At 37.5% G+C, this 24550-nt stretch overlaps 2 protein-coding genes across 3 annotated transcripts in view; one reads left to right on the top strand and one right to left on the bottom strand.

The window, feature by feature from the left end:
• The window catches only part of LOC110460830 (protein cappuccino-like), a 62927-nt gene extending 50943 nt beyond the window's left edge, over positions 1 to 11984 (bottom strand). Inside the window, exons 1-3 of the mRNA XM_021514005.1 lie at positions 11899 to 11984; positions 7627 to 9846; positions 7189 to 7358 (exon numbers count right to left, since the gene is read on the bottom strand). Coding sequence (XP_021369680.1) covers positions 7189 to 7358; positions 7627 to 9628 — 2172 coding nt within the window. The 5' untranslated portion in view covers positions 9629 to 9846; positions 11899 to 11984. The remainder of the gene's footprint in view (positions 1 to 7188; positions 7359 to 7626; positions 9847 to 11898) is intronic.
• Positions 11985 to 12242: 258 nt separating this feature from the next.
• On the top strand, positions 12243 to 23973 carry LOC110460828. Of its 2 annotated transcripts, none has more exons than XM_021514001.1 (7): positions 12243 to 12293; positions 14939 to 16516; positions 17926 to 18042; positions 18691 to 19126; positions 19871 to 20110; positions 21403 to 21551; positions 23644 to 23973. In XM_021514001.1, the coding sequence occupies exons 2-7, from the start codon at positions 14950 to 14952 to the stop codon at positions 23751 to 23753; spliced, it is 2619 nt and encodes an 872-aa protein (XP_021369676.1). In that variant the 5' UTR covers positions 12243 to 12293; positions 14939 to 14949; the 3' UTR covers positions 23754 to 23973. The 2 variants fall into 2 exon arrangements, with proteins under 2 accessions (XP_021369676.1, XP_021369675.1); XM_021514000.1 differs by having other exon boundaries at positions 12251 to 12303.
• Positions 23974 to 24550: the final 577 nt, after the last annotated feature.

Raw genomic sequence — 24550 nt, 5'->3', positions numbered from 1 at the left:
CATCATGATCACCAGTAATGTCAAATTAAGTCTTAAATCTTTCTCTATCAGATGGACATCGGAATCAAAGGTGTCAAAAATTCTTCTATTTAACCTGACTGGGAGAAAAAGTGAAACTAGTAGCATTTCCCTTCATATACAGTATGACTATTGCCATACATGTCCACTACATCCCATATAGTCATACATGTCCTCTACCTCCCCTATATGGACAGTATGACTACATTCATACATGTCCACTACCTCCCCTATATATACAGTATGACTACAGCCATACATGTCCACTACCTCCCCTTTATATACAGTATGACTATTGCCATACATGTCCACTACATCCCATATAGTCATACATGTCCTCTACCTCCCCTATATGTACAGTATGACTACAGTCATACATATCCTCTACATCCCCTATATATACAGTATGACTACAGCCATACATGTCTACTACCTCCCCTATATATACAGTATAACTACAGTCATACATGTCCACTACCTCCCCTATATATACAGTATGACTACAGTAATACATGTCCTCTACATTCCCTATATATACAGTATGACTACAGTCATACATGTCCTCTACATCCCCTATATATACAGTATGACTACAGCCATACATGTCCACTACCTTTCCTATATGGACAGTATGACTACATTATGTCAAAGGAAACAGTGTACTACATTATGTCAAAGGTAACAGTGTACTACATTATGTCAAACGTAACAGTGTACTACATTATGTCAAACGTAACAGTGTACTACATGATGTCAAAGGAAACAGTGTACATCCCCTATATATACAGTATAACTACAGTAATACATGTCCTCTACATCCCCTATATATACAGTATGACTACAGCCATACATGTCCACTACCTTTCCTATATGGACAGTATGACTACATTATGTCAAAGGAAACAGTGTACTACATTATGTCAAAGGAAACAGTGTACTACATTATGTCAAAGGTAACAGTGTATATGTCAAAGGTAACAGTGTACTTACTACATTATGTCAAAGGTAACAGTGTATATGTCAAAGGTAACAGTGTACTTACTACATTATGTCAAAGGTAACAGTGTATATGTCAAAGGTAACAGTGTACTTACTACATTATGTCAAAGGTAACAGTGTACTACATTATGTCAAACGTAACAGTGTACTACATTATGTCAAAGGTAACAGTGTACTTACTACATTATGTCAAAGGTAACAGTGTACTTACTACATTATGTCAAAGGTAACAGTGTATATGTCAAAGGTAACAGTGTACTTACTACATTATGTCAAAGGTAACAGTGTATATGTCAAAGGTAACAGTGTACTTACTACATTATGTCAAAGGTAACAGTGTATATGTCAAAGGTAACAGTGTACTTACTACATTATGTCAAAGGTAACAGTGTACTACATTATGTCAAACGTAACAGTGTACTACATTATGTCAAAGGTAACAGTGTACTACATTATGTCAAAGGTAACAGTGTACTACATTATGTCAAACGTAACAGTGTACTACATGATGTCAAAGGAAACAGTGTACATCCCCTATATATACAGTATACCTAGCCATACATGTCCACTACCTCTCCTATATATACAGTATGACTACAGCCATACATGTCCTCTACACCCCCTATATATACAGTATGACTATAGTCATACATGTCCACTACATCCTCTATATATACAGTATGACTATTGCCATACATGTCCACTACCTTCCCTATATATACAGTATGACTACAGTCATACATGTCCACTACAACCCCTATATATACAGTATAACTACAGCCATACATGTCCACTACCTCCCCTATATGTACAGTATGACTACAGTCATACATGTCCACTACATCCCCTATATATACAGTATAACTACAGTCATACATGTCCTCTACATCCCCTATATGTACAGTATGACTACAGCCATACATGTCTACTACCTCCCCTATATGTACAGTATGACTACACTGCCATATATTTCCTCTACATCCCCTTTATATACAGTACGACTATATAGCCATACAAGTCCTCTACCCTCTCTATATGTCACCCAGTTGCAATGTATATAACCTATATAATTATCACCAACATCTTTAGCCACACATTTTGATTTCCATACAGATTTGAGGGACAAAAGGGATATATGATTGTTGTACCTACCTCTCCCATGGACTGATTTTCCATGCAAACAAGTGAGAGAGTCAAAGAAGTCTCCGACTTCACCTCGTACGGCATTTGGAGCCACAGATATCACAGATACAGTATACCTGTCACATGACACACCCAACCACCACTAGTGTTAAGTTTGTGTACAGTGGTGGCCTCCCCATCAACGTCTCCATACACTGTACCAATATATAGTACCTTACTGAAGCCAAACTTCCACACTATCAAATCAGGACAGATGACAGCCATACACCAGACTTATTAAATGCAATCCCAGGCATTGAGTCAGCAGAATAAAACGTAACACTTTCGTGATCCGTATTTAATATGAAGTGATACTCTGGCGACATTTGCTTGGTAATTAACTTCATCCGCGTCCGTGATACATTCAAAGTCAATTATACCGTCACAATTACGGCTATGGCAGACCACCAATTTACTACATGACGCCTGGTGACAAAATCTCTTGCATATTGGACTAAATCCTGTACTGAAACAGCCTCTGTAGGTGTGACTAATTACATCCAGGGTGGAATTTTTCCTGCATTGGAAAATTAGTTCTGATAAGCACCCATAAGTGTCAAGGCTCCAGGTAAAACTAGACCTGTGACCAAGGGAACCACAATCAACCACTTAGAAACAGTGACAGCGTGTGTTGATGATGGTGGTCAGTCAGGTAAAGGTTGGACACCCAGAACCAAGTGTCGATTATTCCTGTGTACCTACATATCTTAGTGGATACAGACAGGTAAGTGAAAGGTAGATACCACCAGCAAGTATACATGTACCTATCAGTGTATGTTTGGGCGATGATAGTATCTCATTTCAAACATCTCTGTCACAGAGAGATAGCATCATCATATAAGGCTTGAAGTCATGGTGTGGTATTATTGTCAGGTAACACTGCCCTACATCAAAATAATGTTCATCATGTCAAAGGAAACATTGTACTACATCATGCATGTCAAAGGTATTATTGTACTTTATCATGTTAGTGTAACATTGTATTACATTGTGTCAAAGGAAACAGTGTACTACATTATGTCAAAGGTAACAGTGTACTTACTACATTATGTCAAAGGTAACAATGTACTACATTATGTCAAAGGGAACAGTGTACTACATTATGTCAAAGGTAACATTGTACTAAATTATGTCAGTGTAACATTGTACTTCATTATGTCAGTGTAACAATTTGTACTTCATTATGTCAAAGGGAAAATTGTACTTCATTATGTCAAAGGAAGCAGTGTACTTCATTATGTGAAAGGGAACAGTGTACTACATTATGTCAAAGGTAACATTGTCCAAATCATGTCAGTGTAACATTGTACTACATCATGCCAGTATATCATTGTACTACATCATGTCAGTGTGACATTGTTCTACATCATGTCAGTATATTATTGTACAAAATCATGTCAGTATATCATTGTACTAAATCATGTCAAAGGTTTCATTGTATTACATTATGTCAAAGGTAACATTGTACTAAATCATGTCAGTGTAACATTGTAGTACATCATGTCAGTGTAACATTGTACTACATCATGTCAGTATATCATTGTACTAAATCATGTCAAAGGTTTCATTGTATTACATTATGTCAAAGGTAACATTGTACTACATTATGTCAAAGGTAACATTGTACTAAATCATGTCAAAGGTAATATTGTACTACAGGTACATTATGTCAAAGGTCACATTGTCCTAAATCATGTCAAAGGTCACATTGTCCTAAAGCATGTCAAAGGTCACATTGTACTACAGATACATTATGTCAAAGGTAACATTGTACAACATTATTTCAAAGGTAAGATAAATATACATATAAAAAGTAATTGTCATAAATTGTCTATTAATTGATTATCTATTATTTACTTTCATCATGTGACAGGCATATGTAATATTTACTTACATCATGTAACCGGGATATCTTATATTTACTGACATCATATGACAGATATATCTTATATTTACTTACATAATGTGACAGGTATATGTAATATATTTACTTACATCCTATGACAGGTATGTTGTTATATATTTACTTACATCCTATGACAGATATATGTAATATTTACTTACATAATGTGACAGGTATATGTAATATTTACTAACATCCTATGACAGGTATATCTAATATTTACTTACATCATGTGACAGGTATATGTAATATATTTACTTACATCATGTGACAGGTATATGTATTATATTTACTTACATAATGTGACAGGTATATGTAATATATTTACTTACATCCTATGACAGGTATATGTAATACATTTACTTACATCATGTGACAGGTATAATTTGATTCAGAAATGTAACATTTTTCTACACAGGAATAGAATGAGAGCGACCATGCATGGCCATGTATTATAAACATCGTTGATCATATCCCTGACATCTTGGTTGTGACCTTTTATATTCCAGTCAAAGACAGATTTCACTGAATATGATATGTCTTTCAAAGTAAATTTTATCATTTTATTTATGTACATCTAGAACTCAGAATATATTGCAAACATTTCATCTGCTGATAATATTTGTATCAACCTTTCAAATAATATTAAGAAAGACAGATATCATCTTAGATGAAAATCTACATTTCTAGTTTAATGATTAAGTTTTTCAAATGGAATCAAGTCGTTGATTGTGATCAGGCGTAACTCATCCTGTTCATCACAAGCCAGGGACATTAGATCTATGTTCATAGATATATAATTTGATGGCCTGAATACAGAGGGAAAACAAATAAAAATAAGATTTCCATTTCACATGATTCTTGAACATCAATTGTATGATATGCTAAAAAGACAAAATTATTGTCAAAGATATGCAAACAGGACTCAAGTTCATACTGGTATAAAAACGTTACCTTGGTAACGTGTTAGATGACTCGGGGATTCATCAAAATCTTATTCTATGGGTGGTCTAGTCTATTCCAAAACTTTTCCATCAATCTTCCCCATAGTTTCATAATCATGATGTTCCAATAATGAATGATTAAATCATCATACATACGTACAATGTTCAGCTCATTATACAACATAAGGTATAAACCAACACATTTCTGTGTATACGCACCTCCACAAAACATTGCTAAACAATCTAGATAATGTGACACACACCTTTTCCTCAATTTTACATAGTAGTTAGTACACAGTCAGATGTCCTAATATCCAACACAGGTCCCAGTACCTTATATCATTAGGTGTTCATTTGTGTATACCTCACTGTCAGTACATGTGTACATACCAATACATGGACATGTACTCTTTACTTTAGTCCATTTCCGTCGGGAGAATCTTATGTCAGACCTCTACACAGAAATTTAAAATAATTTATATACATTATTTATTGTAGGGCAGCTCTAGGTACTGATTGTCCAAATATGAAAATTATCAAAATTGTTCATACGGTAATCAAAATGAAAATGTCCTTTTCTGAATTTAACAAAAACAGATAGCTAAGTTTTCTGAGTTAGATAAAATGGAAACAAAATGTAAAATGTAAAATTCTACAGGTCTTTATTCATCTTTATTTGAAATCATATAAGCCATTCCTAAATTTAAATCATCTACGACAGAAATCACTCATCTTCATTTCGTACATCCATCATGTACAAGCTACTATCATCGTTTTCTTTATTGTCCACCCATGGTGTGCACAATGTGTACATATCACACATCAACACCATAACTGTACATTATGGTACTGATATTAACATGTGATAAAGCGACAACGGAGAAACATTGGATCATAAGAAACTTGTTTATCCCACCCTACAACCAAATTTATGTTTAGTATGTACAAAGTGTGGTTATCCCATCCTACAACCAAATTTATGTTTAGTATGTACAAAGTGTGGTTATCCCATCCTACAACCAAATTTATGTTTAGTATGTACAAAGTGTAACACTATAAAGTGGGGTGTTAAATTATTTTTGAAAGCACTTGGCCAGGACAAGTTATCATAGATGGAGTCCATGTCTGCAGAGCTAAAACTTTCACTCCAATGGATGCTTTCTACTTATAAATGGTGTACAGGCTCAGTGAGAATGGGTGAAGATTTGAGAGCCTGTCAAACTGACAGTCCAAAATTGTAATATCCTGAATGTCAAAGTGGATTTTTACACCCCAATGTAAAATCATACTTGGCTTACATTTGTAAAGAAGCCAGAGTTGTCTCCCTTTCAGAAGGTGATAACTGTCATCATACCATTAGTCTGATGCCTGAAGCTAGTACATTTTATAACAGGCCTGGTAAACATATTCAACATTTATTATAAAAGTGCATGTTGGGGTGTAAATCTGTCTGCTGGCTATTTTAATTATTTTAGATTTTGCTAAAAGTAGTCGCATGATTTTTAAAAGTTTAAAAAAAAAGATTTTTGAAAGGTCAACACAAGTTCCCCTTTAATCATTTTTTTCAAATTTTAATTCATAAATGTTCTGCAAACAATCATCTTACTCTTCAATTATTTTTGAACAATAAGTCATGAGTTTGACTTATTTTTCCAAGGTACTTTTATTACAATGTTTTTTCTCAATTTTTGACAAGTTCAATTAAGATTTTCAACTAATTCGTATATCAACAGTTACTAAAAGTAGATACATAATTTATGATTTTTTATTGATTGCGGTATATTATAAACACCCATCTGGACGGTTTTTCCCCATTTTGCATGGTTTTATGGAAGACATGCTCTTAAGTGTATTAAAAATTTAAATTCCATTGTTCCTTGTATTAATTCTACAATTTTGTATGTCAAGCCAGATGTTTTTGCATATAAATTTGTTATTAATATAAAGAATATGCTTTCCATGGGTTTTTATTGAAAGTCTTTACTTGTGCTGAAGTTATAACAACTATGTATTTCAAAACAGTTACACAGTTACCAGCTACTGTACAGTAAACAATCAGTCTACAGCAATAAACCAAGTCTGGAGAGATGCCTGTTCTACATCAGAAACACCAATTAACAACTTAATATTTGCAGCACATACCCTGAAGACAAACTGGCCTTCCCTCTCCTCCAATTCCTTGATAATACCGGTGGCTATGAGACAGGTGACCACCTGGGAGATGACCACTTGGAGGTCGTGAGGGGTCAGTATCAGGCGTAAGTAGTGGTTATCATCTATTGATGAACACAGAAACTGCAGCAGCATCTTCCCTGTATCCAGGTAAAACATGGAAATGTTATTGTTACTTTTATCATAATTACAACTACACCATATCTTATTTATAAATATTTACTTCTAGTAGTTCATTCTGTAGATTAAAACCAAGTGGCTTTCTCATTTATGAGTTTCGTATATAATCATACATCACCTATAGTTCATAACTTTTTCAACTTGTGCAGTTCTACAAAACAATTCCATTTATATATTTTCACTCATCACAAAGTTAAAAAGATTATATGATTAGGTTTTAAATCTTACCTTCGAATACATCTAGTTGTCTGAAATCTAGTTTCCCTGGTATGGACTCAGGCCATCTAACAGCATCCTCTAGATTGACCTGCGGTCTGTAGGAATCATCCACCGTTTTCTGTCTTTCCTTAACTTTCTTTATATTTGGTCTCTCCAGCAGGGAGGAGTCAGACCCTGTCCTTTGTCTGTGGGAGGCTACTGTCTTTTGTAGTTTTTGATAGTTATCTCTCAGTGAAGTAAGTAATTTTCCACTTGAAGTGGAATTACCTGCAATAGGTACTGTTGCTTTGGTTGGTGTTCTGTATTTACTAGGGGTCACAGTTTCCGCATCTAAATCTGTCTCCATCACATCGTTATCCCCTGGTGACCCTATCACACCTTCACTAACTGCCGGTTTCTGATTTTGGGGTTCTGTCTGTCCCTCATTCTTAAACAGCTTATGGAGTCTTTCCTGGTCCATCTGCTGCATGGCTTTGTCCAAGTCTGTAACAAGTGCTGTCCGCTTCAATGAGGATGTTCCTTTAAAAGCATTCTGGTCACTGAAGTCCATAGACTTACTACTTTTGGAGGAAGGTGTCAGGTCCTTCTTCCTACCAGACATCTCCTCTGCACTTTGGGACTTAGTCGGGGTTGACCCAGATCCGTGTGGAGATCTACTGCTCATCTGAGCTAGACCAGGACTACGCCTAGCCTCCCCATCTGATATGGGAGATGGCTGGACTGGTCGTACATCCTGGCGAGGACTAGCTGGGTAGGGGGATACAGGCTGTGCTGGCCAAGGTGAAAATGTTGGTGAAGATCCCTCGGCATCATGTCTTCCAGGAGGACTGTATGGCTTAGGAGAGAGATTCTGCATGCCGTGCTTGTAGGGGGGACTTACCGGGGCACCAGCAGCAGAAGCATTGCCAGCATTCACAGATAGTTTCTGAGACTCATCTCCTTCTAGACCATCTCCATTCATATCATGACTTGACTGAAATATTAACTTTGCATTTTTCTGGTCTACTTCTGATGGCAAATTGTATTCATTAGATTGTTTTGAATTCTGAGCATGCAGATTATGCTTCGGACTTTGTGAACTAGGAACACCGTCACTTCCCGATAATCGTCTCTCTCTTCCATCACTCCTTGTTGTCCTTAACAGTTTATATTTTGTCTGTCCAGATGACTCGTCATTACTTTGGTAGCCTGATGACACTGATTGTGCAGTTACTACCTCAGAATGAACGTTTTTAATCACAGGGACATGAACTTCAGGACCACCTGTAGGCTGACAATTAGATGTATTATTTTGCATAGTGTTTAAATTGTTACCCAGTCTATTGCCAGTTGGAACAGTGGTGGTCTTGACATCTGGCATTATATCTGGTTCAGGAGATACAAGTGGAGCAGTCATCCTGGATCTCCGTTCAGCACTAAGTTCTCGCCTCCTTTGTCGCCGCCGCTGTAGGTCCTCAGCCTTACTTACAGAGGAGGATGTTGCCTCAGACTTGGAGGTTTCATCAACTATCTTGACAGGTAATGTCACTGGTGGGGATATTGTTCCCTCTGCCGGTTTCCTTATTTGCCGACTCCGGGGAAGTTTGGTGGAATCCAGAACAGGTACAACAATAGAGGGTACTTCTGTACTGTTTGTTTTCTCTCCATCAGATGACTCTGCATCTCTTGTTATAAAACGTTTCCGTCTAGATTTTTGACCTCCTATTTCACTGTCTATTGAACTTGTGTCTTTTTCCTCATTTTTTCGTTCCATAGATGACTCTCTGGATCTGGCCCTTTCCTGTCTCCGTTGCCGCCGTCTCGCCTCTCGAGAAATCTCACCCTCCCCACCAACAGTCTCCACATCAGATTGCACGTGCCCCTCGGCAGTCGCTTTGCCTGCCCCTTGAGTTCTCCCAAATACATTGCCCTGTTGCCCATGGTCACTACTGGCCTTATGTTGATCACTGATGTGTAATGACTCTAAAGTGTTCATTACATTTTCAACACAATTGTCATCACAATTTGCCATATTGGGATTGAATGTATGGACTTCCTGGTAACTAATTAGTAAGTCATCTTTGATACGTCCTTTTCAATACCACCAATGCAGTAGGAAAGGTCTTCCTGTGTATACATGTCACGGAGGTTAATCTGTTATCTCCATCCATTCCACATCAATAACATTAGCTTTGTACAGGAAGGCAGAGAGAAGGTGATCTAGTTCAAACGTCATACATGGCTGACCACCTGAAATCAAGCAAAAGAAAAGCATGATCAGTTGGTACACATTATATGTATACAATCATTATCTCATCCCAATAGGTTGTTCATGCAGAAAAAATAAGATATTATGACAGATTTCAACACTAGCAGCTTTCACCCTGCACAGGGCTATTCAGGGTACACAATGAAAGCTGCTAGTTTTGAAGTCGGTCATTATGTCTTTTTTTTCTACATTTACCCCTTCACGTGGACAAATAAACTTTGTAACTTATATATATAAAGTAGTAATTTTTGTGACTCAGATATACGAGTCCTGAACTCATGCTTTTCCGTTTTGACTCATCAACTTTTTGAGGACTCATTATATATATATAATTATATCTCTTAGAAATGGGACTCAAAATTTTGAGAAAGATGTTTAGAATTACTTTTAAAACTTCCACAAAAATCACTGGCTAATTTTAACACACTTAACTTAACAAAATAGTGATACATTCTGTAGTGTAATGTGGAAAAATGAAGTGTCAAATTTTTCAATTGGGCTCCCTTTTGAAGACAAGATGAATATTACGTGTAACTTTTACCTGATGACTGAGTGAGAGATGATGGAATCGATTATGTTTTGGATCAGTTTAACTTGAAACCGTTGTGGATGATTCAAATAATTTTACAAAAATAATTGCCCTAATCTTGAATCAGAAAATGATTCTAGACCACTGGCAAATATTACCATAGCAGTCTAATTTAATGAATTAAACTAACAGTACTGAATATGCTATTGTCTTTACAGGACTCTCAGTAGAGATTAATTAACTGATAGGATAAAGTGGTCAATGTTATAAATTACAAAACTATGTAGAGATGGAGAATGTAAGTGAACGTTCACAACAAAACAGGTAGTACAGTACATATTTACCATATAGTGATAGAAATATTATACAGCATTTAGCTTTATATACTTATCATTGTAAGATATATATTAACTCCTATTCTAAGACTCTTGAGCAACATAAATGAATAGTATGCTGAAGATTTTTGCTGTTTCTGTATATATATACTGGCTAATAGTGTACCAAGATCATTGATTAGAGAAAGTATTATACCATGACTTTTTCAGCTAAATAGTGAGCATACCCAAGAAATACTTTAGTAAGAATAGTGTTTGTTTAATACACTATACTGTAATTACTTAGTTTGGCTATTAAAGGGCAAATAGTTATTCTCCATATACCTGGCTAAAGGGCAAATAGTTATTTTTTCTCGTTATCTGGCAGCCAGAGAAACTTGTTATTCTCTAGATACTCGGCGGTTTGGCAAAAGGTTATTCTCTATATATACTAGGCTAAGAGGGTGAATAGTTATTCTCTAGATACCAGGCAGAAAGGCAAAAAGTTATTCTTTAGATAAACAGATAACGGGCAAATAGTTATTGTCTAGATACCTGGCTGCCAAGCAAATAGTTATTCTCTGGATGCCCGGCTGCCAAGCACCTAGCTATTCTCTAGATAATAAGCAGCCGGGCAAATAGATATTTTCTATGTCATACCTGGCTGCCGGGCAAAAGATTATTCTCTAAAAACCCAGCTGCCTGGCAAATAGTTATTTTCTGTCATACCTGGCAGCTAGATAGGCAAATAGCTATTCTCTAGATACCCGTGTCGCCGAGTGAATATACCATCAGATAACTAGCTACTGGGTAAATAGTCATTTTCTCAGTCGGATACCGGTACTGTTCCAACCAGGGGAATGGTCTTTCCATGTTTTTGTTCACTAATTGTCGTGGAGTCCTGACAAGTTGATAAGCCTTAAGGGTGGATTTTGATCAAAATAGGGATATTTCAAATTCAATCATTTTCAGGAAACGTAGAAATTTAAAAGGTTATTGAAAACAGAATTAGTCAATCAAAAATTGCTTATTATAATTGACAGGTCCTTTTGTAAAGTTCCGATTGATTTCTTCCGACGTGAAACGAGTGATCAAACAACAGGGTATTATACCGTGCCGACATATTTTATATTTACAGCAAAGCACGTATCTGTTGAGTACATGGATAAATTACTAATAAATACACTCACCATCCATGTTCTGATACCTAACACTCCATATCAGAGATCGAAAATCGCAATTTTGGAATGTCAGACATGTCAGTTCGGTAAACCAAACAAACACACTTCCGGTAAGAGGGCGCCCTCTGGTACGGTAGGAAACTTGCAGAAATTGCGTTCAAGCATAAGAGTTCATTCCACTATCTAATCGTATTTTTAACACATATTGGAATTCTAAGACAACCGATAATATCTTTTGAAGGTAAAAGTCTGAAAGCAAGGGAACATTTAGTTATTTTTGAAGTAACAGTTTTGCTTTGAATTCTGGCGGGCAGATAAGACTAACAATCGTTGTTAGAGTGGCCTCCCTTCCTTTGTTTACGGAAGACTTGCTATGTCAGCGTGTTAATCAGCTTGCTTGACAGGTAAATCAAGGTAATTAAGATTTATCGTCCTATTACCTTACGAATAGAAAAGTTGATAGTGGGGGAAACGTTAGTGCATTATTGATACTTGGGCCTTCTTCAGTGATGTCTTTACATTCTAGTAAGCTTACATATCTAGATCCCAGGGGCACGCAACTACTAATTATATTGACTTGTTTTAGGCTTTCAGTCGCTGGGTACGTTATAACCTAATACTAGTATTAGGTTATACGTACCCAGCGACTGAAAGTCTATAAGTAGTTGCGTGCCCCTGTGTCTAGATCGTTGACCGTTATGCCGATTGTGGCAGCGCCTGTCAAAAGCATCTTGTTATGTTTAGCCTCTAGCATTTTTCAACGTTTGTTGCAACTAAGTACGTATACTGGCCGGGGAGTTTTCGGTTTCCGAGCCCTAAGAAACTACCCCGGATTTCACACTTACAGTTTATAATCTACAGTTGAAATCTGTGATATATTATCGCACCCACTAGATCACACACCCTTATACTAGTAAATCATATGATTTATTAGTATAAGGGGGTGCGATATCTAGTGGTCGCGATAATATAATATCACATATATTCCAGAACCCGAGCACCTGTGGTTGAAATAAGAAATATATATAAATTGGACCAAAAACCAGCAACTGAAAATGGTAGTCTTTTGAAATGGAACGAGTATTAGGTCTAATCAGAGACGTATAATACACTCTGTATTATATGTCTCTGGTCTAATCAAAATATTGCCACAGATTGTTGGTATACATGCATTTTGGAGTGGTGCGTGACTCTAAATTTGTCATTTCCATAAAGTAGCAGAAACCTTGAAGGGAAAAAGGTTTTTAGTTTTCTGACAAGCTTCCTCCGGGTAGAAGGAAAATACTTGATTGTTAGTGGAGGAATAAATTTTCAATAAATACATACAATAATATATGAGATATTATGGATATAAAGCATATGACGTTATGGCATGACATTACCATCATCAGAGACATATAAAGCCATGTAATAGATATGTAGTACATTTATGCCACCATATATATTCCTGGTTTGAGAAATGTACATTTAATTTTGTATAATTTGTTTTGTACAATTGTTTTTAATTATGATGGTTGAGTGTGATGCTCGAAAGGTCCCTCATTTGGAAATAAAGTACACTTGATTTTGATTTATAACCACAGACTTAGATATTGTGGCAGGGTTCAATTGTACATAGGTTTAGGTCGCCTTCTATCTTCGAGCTAGAGGGAATTTCCCTTTAGCTCAGTGGTAGAGCATCCAACTAGGAACTTGGAGATCGAGGTTTCAATCGCCGGTGGAAACACACTATTCTCTTTCCTGTTACAAATGGTGTCCATGGCCCTCTCTATACTGACAGGGAGTTAGAACCTGGGTTGTGCTGTTTGAGGGCGAACACATTTAAAAAGGGGGGAGTAGTGTGGCAGGGTTCAATTAATTGTGCATAGGATAAAGGTCGCCTTCTAGCTTTGAGCTTGAGGGAATTTCCCTTTAGCTCAGTGTTAGAGCGTCCGACTAGGAACCTGGAGATCAAGGGTTCGATCCCTGGTGGAAGCACACTATTCTCTTTCCTGTTACAATATTAAACCCACCCAGATTTTGTTGGCATTCTCATGAATGCCACGTGCAGTCTGATTGTTGATTTCATCATATTATAAAGGGGAGAAGAGCCAACGCCGTTCCAATATTAGGTAGGATCCTTTAGTTGGGTGTTGGCTGGACTATGGATACCTTGACAGTATGCCGGGTGTCCACTCAGTTGTGTGAACAAATTGTAGTGGGTAGGAGTTTCCACAACATAGACCAGCTTACAAGATTAATATGATGGATAACTTTTTTATTACTGACCGGTTTCGCCAGTTATGGCTCGTCAGGGTAAAAACATAGCATAAAATTGCCAACTCATCAGAGAACATAAATTATAAAGAACTGGGCTACCAGAGTGAGGGTACAGACTGTCTAGATGAATTGAACTAAAAAAAACACAAAGACTGGTTGAGATATGTAACACTTTTAATTATAAAATCTTTATTTTACAAATATAAAGTCAAAATATTCACAAGATGTACATCCAATAATAGTTATACAAATTCCACGGGAGTTATCCCGCTTTGTTTATACAGAGTGACTGAACTTGATGATAATGGAAGTCACGTAAACTGATAGCCACTTTGAGAGTACTTCAAGGGCAATTTTATGCTATGTTTTTACCCTGAAGAGCCATAACTGGCGAAACCGGTCAGTAATCAAAAAAGTTATCCATCCTATTTATCTTGTAAGCTGGTCTATGTTGTGGAAACTCCTACCCCTACAATTTCATCATATTAGTAACATGTTGGATACCTCTGGTTCTTCTTGGAAATTTCATTCTCGTAAAGAAGCATACACAATACATACATTTAATATGAAAATGCTGGATTTTAATGAATGATGTAACAGGCTCTTTTTTTCTGATTCGGATTGAAATATTCCAAAAAATAAAGTATTCATAAACATGTATCGGCTTGATATGCTTTCATTTGACAATTTTCTCGTTGATAGGTTTCTAACATTTTTTATCTAGAAAGTTAATTTGAAATTGTGTTGACTGTAAAATAATTCGTTATCTATAAAACAATTGTCATATTAGTGTTTTCAGAAATGGAAGAGATGTCTGATTCTGTACCCACTAAGAAACCACGTCTGAGTGAAGGAGATGAGTTAACATCAGAAGTAGGCCTAATTGTATCTAATGGGGACCATGCCGAGTCCAAAACAGACAGCCAGAAAACTGTTGACTACAGTATGGGATCCGACCTAGACTCCCAACGGCTTGACCAAGGGGACACTGACCAATCAGTAGTTAGAAAACAGCAAAATGGTGGTAAAGCCAATACACAAGGTCATCAAGAAACTGACCAGATTGATCATCAAGATGACTTAAAAGCTGATCAGATCGGTCATCTAGATGATTTAGAAACTAATCAGAAGAAACCAGCAATGACGAAGATTGAATCTGTTTTCAAAGATGCAAAGTTGATAGCTAGTATCGTCAGTGATACAGATGTTGAAAAGATATATGAAAGTTTGAAAAGCAAACGAAGAAATCCAAATAGAGTTGATGTTGTTATGAATAATATTCTAGAAAATGCAGGAATTTATCAGAAAACAACAGTCTCAGAACGGGAGGACACAAGTGCTTTATTATTGGCAGACTTTGTCAGTGTAATAGATAAAGCTATGGCCAATATGGAAGCCTTACCATTAACAGCTGAAGAAATACAACACTTGCTGCAGGAGGAAGGGAACAGACCAGATCGTGTAGATAGAGTGTTTACTAAAATTCTACGGCAGGTTTATAACCCTAAACATTTATCTGAGGAGGATGTAAGGCTGGTTATGAACCAGATGCCAGAGGCACATCCCGACCAGGTGAGAAAGCTGGTGTCAGATATCCAAGGTCAAAGTCAGGCAGATAGGGTGAAGCAAGTGATAAGTGCTCTTAAAAACAATACTGTTGCCAGTCTTAAGAAAGACGACTCCATCCCTCAAGACCCAACTGTCAGCAATGACCCATTGTTTAAGGATATGCAGATTGTGAAAAAGGTTGTTCCACATAAGGACCCTAACGAGATATATGCTTACCTGGAAGCTCACTATGACAAAAAGAACAGGATTAAACTGGTGATCGAGGAGCTTATGAGCGACGAGAGGGACTCTGAGGATGCAGATCATGACATGAAGGAGGCTGGGGGCACTGGGATAAAGAAGCCCTCCATACCAGGTGTGGGAGAGTTTGAGGAGGAGTTACAAGAACTGAAAGACATATTCCCTGATTGTGATCCCAACTATCTGTACAATGCTCTAGAGGAAAGGAAGGATGATGTAGATCGCGTAAAAAAACTCGCAATAAGGATGTTGGAGAAAAAAGACTACCCAAAGCTGAAAGAAGTGCTAGATAATGAGAGTAAATTAAAAAAGAAACAGAAAATAATCAAAGCAACATTTGATATGAAGGAATTTTTGGCAAAGTTTCCAGATCCTGAATTGTTTTTCTGTGATAAGAACAAAGCAATGTCAAATAACTACAAGAAACATGTGACTGTTCAACTTCAAAATGACTTCCGAAAATTGTCAGAGGAATACCTGCAGCAGATAATGGAAGCAAGCAACTACTGCTTGACTCTTTGTAAGAGAGTAGTGCTAACGAATATAAGTGACCTTGGAGGTAAGTCTTCAACCACATATCTGATATGTAGTATATGGATAGGTATCATTTACCATTGATCAATGCCAGCCACCTTGTAGGTAGGTACTATTGACCAATGCCAGCCACCTTGTAGGTAGGTACTATTGACCAATGCCAGACACCTTGTAGGTAGGTATACATACCATTGATAAATGCCAGACACCTTGTAGGTAGGTACCATTGATAATTGCCAGTCACCTTGTAGGTAGGTATACGTACCATTTATAATTGCCAGCCACCTTGTAGGTAGGTACCATTGATCAATGCCAGCCACCTTGTAGGTAGGTATACGTACCATTGATAAATGCCAGTCACCTTGCAATTATAGGTAGGTATACATACCATTAATAAATGCCAATCACCTTATAGGTAGGTATACATACCATTAATAAATGCCAGTCACCTTATAGGTAGGTATACGTACAACTGAAAAATGCCAGTCACCTTGTAGGTAGGTATACGTACCATTGATAAATATTAATAAATGCCAGTCACCTTGTAGGTAGGTATACATACCATTGATAAATATTAATAAATACCAGTCACCATATAGGTAGGTACTACCACACAGTATTGATCATTGCTAATCATATGTATTTGTCCAACCACATTGACCTTAGAGTACATAATGAACCAATGTGACTAAATTTGGAATAGGCTTGCTTAAAATTTAAATTTGTATTCCTTGACTAACATATATATATATAACATATATATATATATATATGACCCATGGGTATACGTAGGTGTCGTAAATCTGAAGCGTTTCTATATCTGTTGGAGATGTGAAATTTCAAAGGTTCAAAGATAAAACAATCATATTGATGATAGGAAAGTATATAGTTTAATGTGTTACCAGTGAGGGTAAGATAAAATGATAAAGGTTCTACTATAGCTCTTTGCTGTCATAATGAATTTGACCACTTAATGAAAGGTGAAAATGGGGAACAGTGAACTGCGCCAAAAGTTTTCCTGCTTACAGTACATGGTTCATTTAATTCAAGTTATTTATTTTCAAATGAATAAACATTTTACATGAATTTAACTTGTTAACAACTGTCAAGAGTTGAACATTTTACCAATGTTTTATAATATTTTGAGTGATCATGATCAACATATTTGTTTATACCAACAGGAAGTTGTAAGCAACATAGGATTTAGTTTGAGATGATAAATTTGATTGATTTGCCAACACCTGTGTCATTTAATGGTTGGTCTGAAAGTTTATTAACAGAGGTAAAAAAAAAGTTCAATTTTGCAAGATATGATAGCTTTTGCTGTTCTTACCTAGGTACATTGTATATTAAGTATTGAAATGTGGTTGAGGTTATTTGAGTATACCGAATGAACTTCTTTCAACCATACTGATACTGTATTATGTGATGCAGATTTCATGTCCGAACTGTTCGTCCCGACACAGAGGCCTTTACTCCCACTCCCAGAGGAACCAGAAGAACTTTTCTTCAACGAGATGCTCTACTTGCGGAATGAAAGAGAAATCAAAAGTAATCCCAGTTACTCAATTAAAACTAATGCTATTTATCTGTATTAAGGATTTATTGATTGATCTTATCATAAACTCCTATATACTGTATCATATACAGCTTAAATATTAATGAACCCACTCGCTTATTATGAAGTAGACTGACTGAAGAATCTGATTTCATTTCTTCACATTAAAAGCCTCTTGTAATGTTTTTATAAATAATTTGACATGAGGTTATTCCTTATTAATAAAAATGCTTTATGTACAATTGTGACATCTCTTGCTCTAGGGCTTTTTAGCTCACCTGGTCAGAAGGACTTGTATGAACGGTGGGTGTGGCCACCTTGGGGCAGAGGAGCTCAGCCCAATAAGGGAAATAGAGGGAAAAAATTTAAATCCCTCTTTTACCGTATGGGTAAAAGGGATTTTATCCTAATTTGGTCTGGAGCATCTTTTGGCCGAGGTGACTCACAATTTTGTATAAACAGAGGCTGTGGCCCCTCTGGGTGCAGAGTTGCGGGGACCAATAGGGGAATTTGAGATTTAAATCTTTAAAATCCTTCTTCTTCAGTACCATTGGAGGCATTTTATATAATAAGAATAATTTACAATGGTTACTTTATTATCCAGGAAGTGTAAGGTATTTATGGTACAATTATTGATACAGATCACCTGCAGCAACAAAGGACCCTGAAGGAGATGAGACGAGAGGAGGCCAGAGCTAATGGTGAGCTGCTCCCCTGTGAGTGCTGCTTTGATGATGAATGTCTTTTTGAGGACATGACATCCTGTCAAGATGGTCATCTTTTCTGTAAGGAGTGCGTGAGGCGATCATCAGAGGTTGTTATCGGAGACGGCAAGTGTTCTTTTCCTTGTTTGACTGACAGTTGTGATTATCAGTTCCCACTTCCTGTGCTACAGGAAGTCATGTCCCCGAACATGTTCTCCATATTGTTGAAGAGGATACAGGAGGCAGAGGTCAAACAGGCAGACATACCTGACCTTGTCAGCTGTCCATTCTGTAGCTTTGCCACCATCATCTCTAATCCCGATGATAAAGTGTTCAAGTGTCTTAACCCAGAATGTCTCAAGGAATCCTGTAGGTAAGTGTCTAATTAACCCAGAATGTCTCAAGGAATCCTGTAGGTAAGTGTCTTAATTCTATAATGTGTCTTTGAGTCCTGTAGCTTTGGGTAAATGTCTCAATTTTAGAATGTGTCTTGGCATTATGTAGCTATTGGCAAATGTCTTAAGTTAAGAATGAGTCAATGAGTCCTGTAGCTATAATTATATAAGTAAGTGTCTTTATTTATAGAATGTATTGTAAGTGTCTTAATTTTAGAATGTGCCTTGGAGTCTTGTAGCTGTAGGTAAAGGTCTTAATTTATATGTGACCGCACAATGCACCAAAATTAGCTTGCACATAGCTTGAGCACATCTTCTGTACATGGTGTGTACAACTGTATGATTTAACAATCGTTCGCCCCGCTGTGGGCTCCTCTCTGTACAAATGTGCAGTTTGGTACAGTTGGTTGACAATTATTATGGAACGAAAAAAATATAGTCCAAGGCTTGTATGAAATAAGGTTCACTGTATATATTAATTTCTCATAACAATAATTAAGATTACGTTCAATATAACTATGCGTGTTACACAATATTGCAGTGACCATTAGACTGTCAAGAATGCGTTCGGCTCCCAGGTAACAGAACAGGTAAATAACATTTTGATGAGTGACAGCAGTTCTACCTGGCCAGTGCCTGACACAAAGAGCTGATATATATAGTTTATATTTTATATTTATATTAAAACAATGCATGTTCGTTAATCACAACTGTTCCTGTAGGCTTTGTGGTGAGCCGAGTCATATACCCCTGCGGTGTAACGAGGTGGAGAAGCAGGGCGAGACAGACATGAGAACGTACATTGAGACCCGTGTTACTGAGGCAATGCTGAGGAAGTGCCATAACTGTAACAAAAGATTCATCAAGGAGGCGGGTTGTAATAAAATGACCTGTACCTGTGGCGCAACCCAGTGTTACTTTTGTCGAGAAGAGAACATTGACTACGATCACTTCAATAAAGGGTATGTGTGAAAGGAAGTGAATACTTTTGTACCTTTCTTCATTCATAAAACTAGACTATATTCCAAATGAGTTATTCAACACCTTAAAAGAGTAGACACCCTAAGTTTCCAATGAAAGTGGGAAACATTTATGCAATGCAGTAGTTTAAAGCAGAAAAATGAGCAGTAATATTTAAATTTGGCAAAAATGTTTTTAAAAAAATGTATAACTAGCAATAAAAAATGGAATGAAAACAACATAGATCTTAATTAGTTATTAAAGAGCATAAAACAGATGATATAGTTTATAACAAATCTAAAATGTACTGCATTACACGTTACTCTAGCTGCCCAGAATATGTTTCGGCATAATTATTGAATACCTATGGGTCCATAAAACACAAACCTTTATATAGGGCTTCCTTACCATGAGGGTTTCTTGGGATTGCTTTTGAGGTCTGAATGAAGGTCAAGGATCAAGATCACTGCTACTATAAATGGAAAATTGGTTTCTGCACAATAACTTGAGTTCCCATCAAAAAGAGCTTTCTTGAGATTGCTTTTTAGTTCTGGATGTCAAATGTCAAGGTCATGTTGCAATACATAGAAAATTAGTTTCTTCACAATAAATCAAGTATCCATTTGCCAACACAGTGACACACTCAAATTTCATAAAGGGTTCCTAAAAGGTGGACTAGTTGATGTATTTACTCTAGGGTACTCAACAGTACAGTGATTGCAAGTGAGAGGGAGATTTGTTGATGCATTTACCCCAGGCCTAAAGGTCAAAGGCAATAGTCATTGGTACTGTAAAGAAAAATTGGTTTCCCTGAAATGTCTCAGGCTTCTGTTGACATATACACTGCCTCTCATTCGAAAGTTCTTGTTTGAGATTGCATTTCATGTCTGAAGGTCATTGTCAATGTCACTGTTAATGTAAATAGAATAATGTTTTTTGCACATTTGCTCAAGTGGGACGATTGGTATAATATCATCACTAAAACTTGAAACACTGCTATGTCAATGAAAATGTAATTACTTGGGATGGCTTTTCAGGTTTGGAGGTCAAAGTTAAAGTCTTTGTTAGGATAAATGTACAACCTAAGATTGTGCACTACACAAATACCTCAGTGTCCAAAACAAAACTATGTCATCTCTGCCATTCTTTAAACATTGGTTGTAAAGTTGAAATTTGATCTTATTCAAGTTATATTTTGGTATTTAACTTGTAATTAGAGTAAAGAACAATTTATTGATATGACATTTCAGTGCAAGAAAATAAAATTGTTTATTCTGATCTATTTGCTTTTTAGTACTTGCAGTAATCAAGAAGAATCTACAGTAATACATGTACAGGAAATGGAGGCTGCAGCCCACGAGGCCAGGAGACAGTACCTAGAGGATCATCCCGAGGCCAAGGATATGGTCCTCAAGTATGACCCTGTCACCCATATACAGGATGGTAGGTATCGATAGTAGATAATGGTGGTCTCGATAGTACAGAATGGAGCTTATAGAAACTGGTAGATCTCAATAATACCGTGATGATTCTCAATAATAAAAAATTGAGGTCTCAGGAATAGAAAGTGATAGGTATCAATAAAGAATATTAATTATAGGTCCGAAAAATAAAGGAATTTAAGATCTCAGTATTAGAGAGTGTGAGGTCTAATTATTAGGGAGTGAGATGTCACCATGATAGGGAATTTTATGTAATAATGATAGAAGGTGTAATATGGGATTAATATATCTTTACTTTATTCACTCTATGTAGCGGGATTTTGTTAAATTGACTATATCCCTGCTTTTAAACCTGAGTTTACTGCCAAAGGGAGTTAGCCCTGTATCAGCCAGGTGTTAGTTTAAAAAACGTATACACCCCTGAAGACTACCTGCCTTGAAAGTTACGGCAGAAGCAGACTTACTCCTTCAGCCTATTCCATAACTTCCTAAAATACGTAACCCAATCTGGTGAGAAGTCAGCAGAACTTGTACAGATATGACCCAACCCACAGAACTTAATCAGACATGACCCCACCCACAGAACTTGTACAGACATGACCCCACCCACAGATGACCTCCAGCCACAGAACTTGTACAGACATGACCCCACCAACAGAACTTGTACAGATATGCCCCCACCCACAGAACTTGTATAGATATGACCCCACCCACAGAATTTGTACAGACATGACCCCACCCACAGATGACCTCCACCCACTGAACTTGTACAGACATGACCCCACCAACAGAACTTGTACAGATATGACCCCGCCCACAGAACATGTACAGATACGACCTCCACCCACAGAACATGTACAGACATGACCCCATCCACAGAATTTGTACGGACATGACCCCATCCACAGATGACCTCCACCCACAGAACTTGTACAGACATGACCCCACCAACAGAACTTGCACAGATATGACCCCACCCACAGAACTTGTATAGATATGACCCCACCCACAGAACTTGTACAGACATGCCCCCACCAACAGAACTTGTACAGATATGACCCCCCCCACAGAACTATACCAGACATGCCCCCACCCACAGATGACCTCCACTCACAGAACTGGTACAGACATGACCCCACCAACAGAACTTGCACAGATATGACCCCACCCACAGAACTTGTACAGATATGACCTCAACCCACAGATGACCTCCACCAACATAACTTTATCAGACATGACCCCACCCACAGAACTTGTACAGATATGACCTCAACCCACAGATGACCTCCACCCACATAACTTTATCAGACATGACCCCACCCACAGAACTTGTACAGATATGACCCCACCCACAGAACTATATCAGACATGACCCCACCCACAGAACTTGTACAGATATGACCCCACCCACAGAACTATATCAGACATGACCCCACCCACAGATGACCTCCACTCACAGAGCTTGTACAGATATGATCTCACCCACAGATGACCTCCACCCACAGAACTTTATCAGACATGACCCCACCCACAGAGCTTGTACAGATATGACCTCACCCACAGAACTACATGTACAGTTTTGACCCCAACTAGTTGTTATCAATCTTGATACAACAGTACAGACAGTATTTAAAGAGTATATGCTGATCTAAATAGATGTCCAAACATCACAATAGGAATGTTGGTTTTAACAAGTTCCCTGCATTCGAATCAGTGTTATGAAAACAGTTAAAGTATGGGGTTTTGGGATATTGCAAAAAAAAATCACCTTGGTCAGGCCAATTTCCTAGACTTCTTCAAGGGAATTAGACTTGTTCATGCTGAACTAGAAACTTGCTATATCTCTTGAGCCCATAATTTAGTTTGATAATGATAATAGAGGTTTGTCAGGTCTCATTGGTCTCATTGGTCAACTTCTCAGTAATAAAAAGTTTCACGACCAGTAAAGAAAATATTTAGACAGATGTACAGCCATTGTACTGAGGCACTCATAGTTTGACAGGCTTCTGCTTCTAACCTTATTAGTTCCAGACTACATGTAGTTTGATAACTGAAGTATTTGCCACACTTATAATTATTTTTTTCTGTTTCAGTTAAAAAACACAAAAACTACATGTGGGGAGATGGTGATAATTTTAATGAATTCAACGGCAGTGAAGATGGGTACAGAGAGGATGAAAGTGAGAACAGTGATTACGAGTGAGAGGGAGGTGGACTTGTTGATGTATTTACCCTAGGGTACTCAACAGTACAGTGATTGCGAGTGAGAGGGGGACTAGTTGATGTATTTACCCTAGGGTACTCAACAGTACAGTGATTAGGAGTGAGAGGGAGGGGGACTTATTGATGTATTTACCCTAGTGTACTCAACAGCACAGTGATTACGAGCGAGAGAGAGGGGGACTTGTTGATGTATTTACCCTAGTGTACTCAACAGCACAGTGATTACGAGCGAGAGAGAGGGGGACTTATTGATGTATTTACCCTAGTGTACTCAACAGCACAGTGATTACGAGCGAGAGAGAGGGGGACTTGTTGATGTATTTACCCTAGTGTACTCAACAGCACAGTGATTACGAGCGAGAGAGAGGGGGACTTGTTGATGTATTTACCCTAGGGTACTCAACAGTACAGTGATTACGAGTGAGAAGGAGGTGGACTAGTTGATGTATTAATCCTAGGGTACTCAACAGTACATTGATTCAAGTGAGAGGGAGGTGGACATGTTGATGTATTTACCCTAGGGTACTCAACAGTACAGTGATTACGAGTGAGAGGGAGGTGGACATGTTGATGTATTTTCCCTAGGGTACTCAACAGTACAGTGATTACGAGTGAGAGGGAGGTGGATTAGTTGATGTATTTACCCAGGGTACTCAACAGTACAGTGATTAGGAGTGAGAGGGAGGTGGACTAGCTGATGTTTTCGCCCTAGGGTACTCAACAGTACAGTGATTACGAGTGAGAGGGCGGTGGACTTGTCGATGTATTTACCCTAGG

Source organism: Mizuhopecten yessoensis, unplaced genomic scaffold (assembly GCF_002113885.1).
Source record: "Mizuhopecten yessoensis strain PY_sf001 unplaced genomic scaffold, ASM211388v2 scaffold10485, whole genome shotgun sequence".
Classification (NCBI taxonomy): Eukaryota; Metazoa; Mollusca; class Bivalvia; order Pectinida; family Pectinidae; genus Mizuhopecten; species Mizuhopecten yessoensis.
The sequence above is the reverse complement of the archived record's forward strand: the minus strand, read 5'-3'. Positions and strand labels throughout refer to the sequence as shown.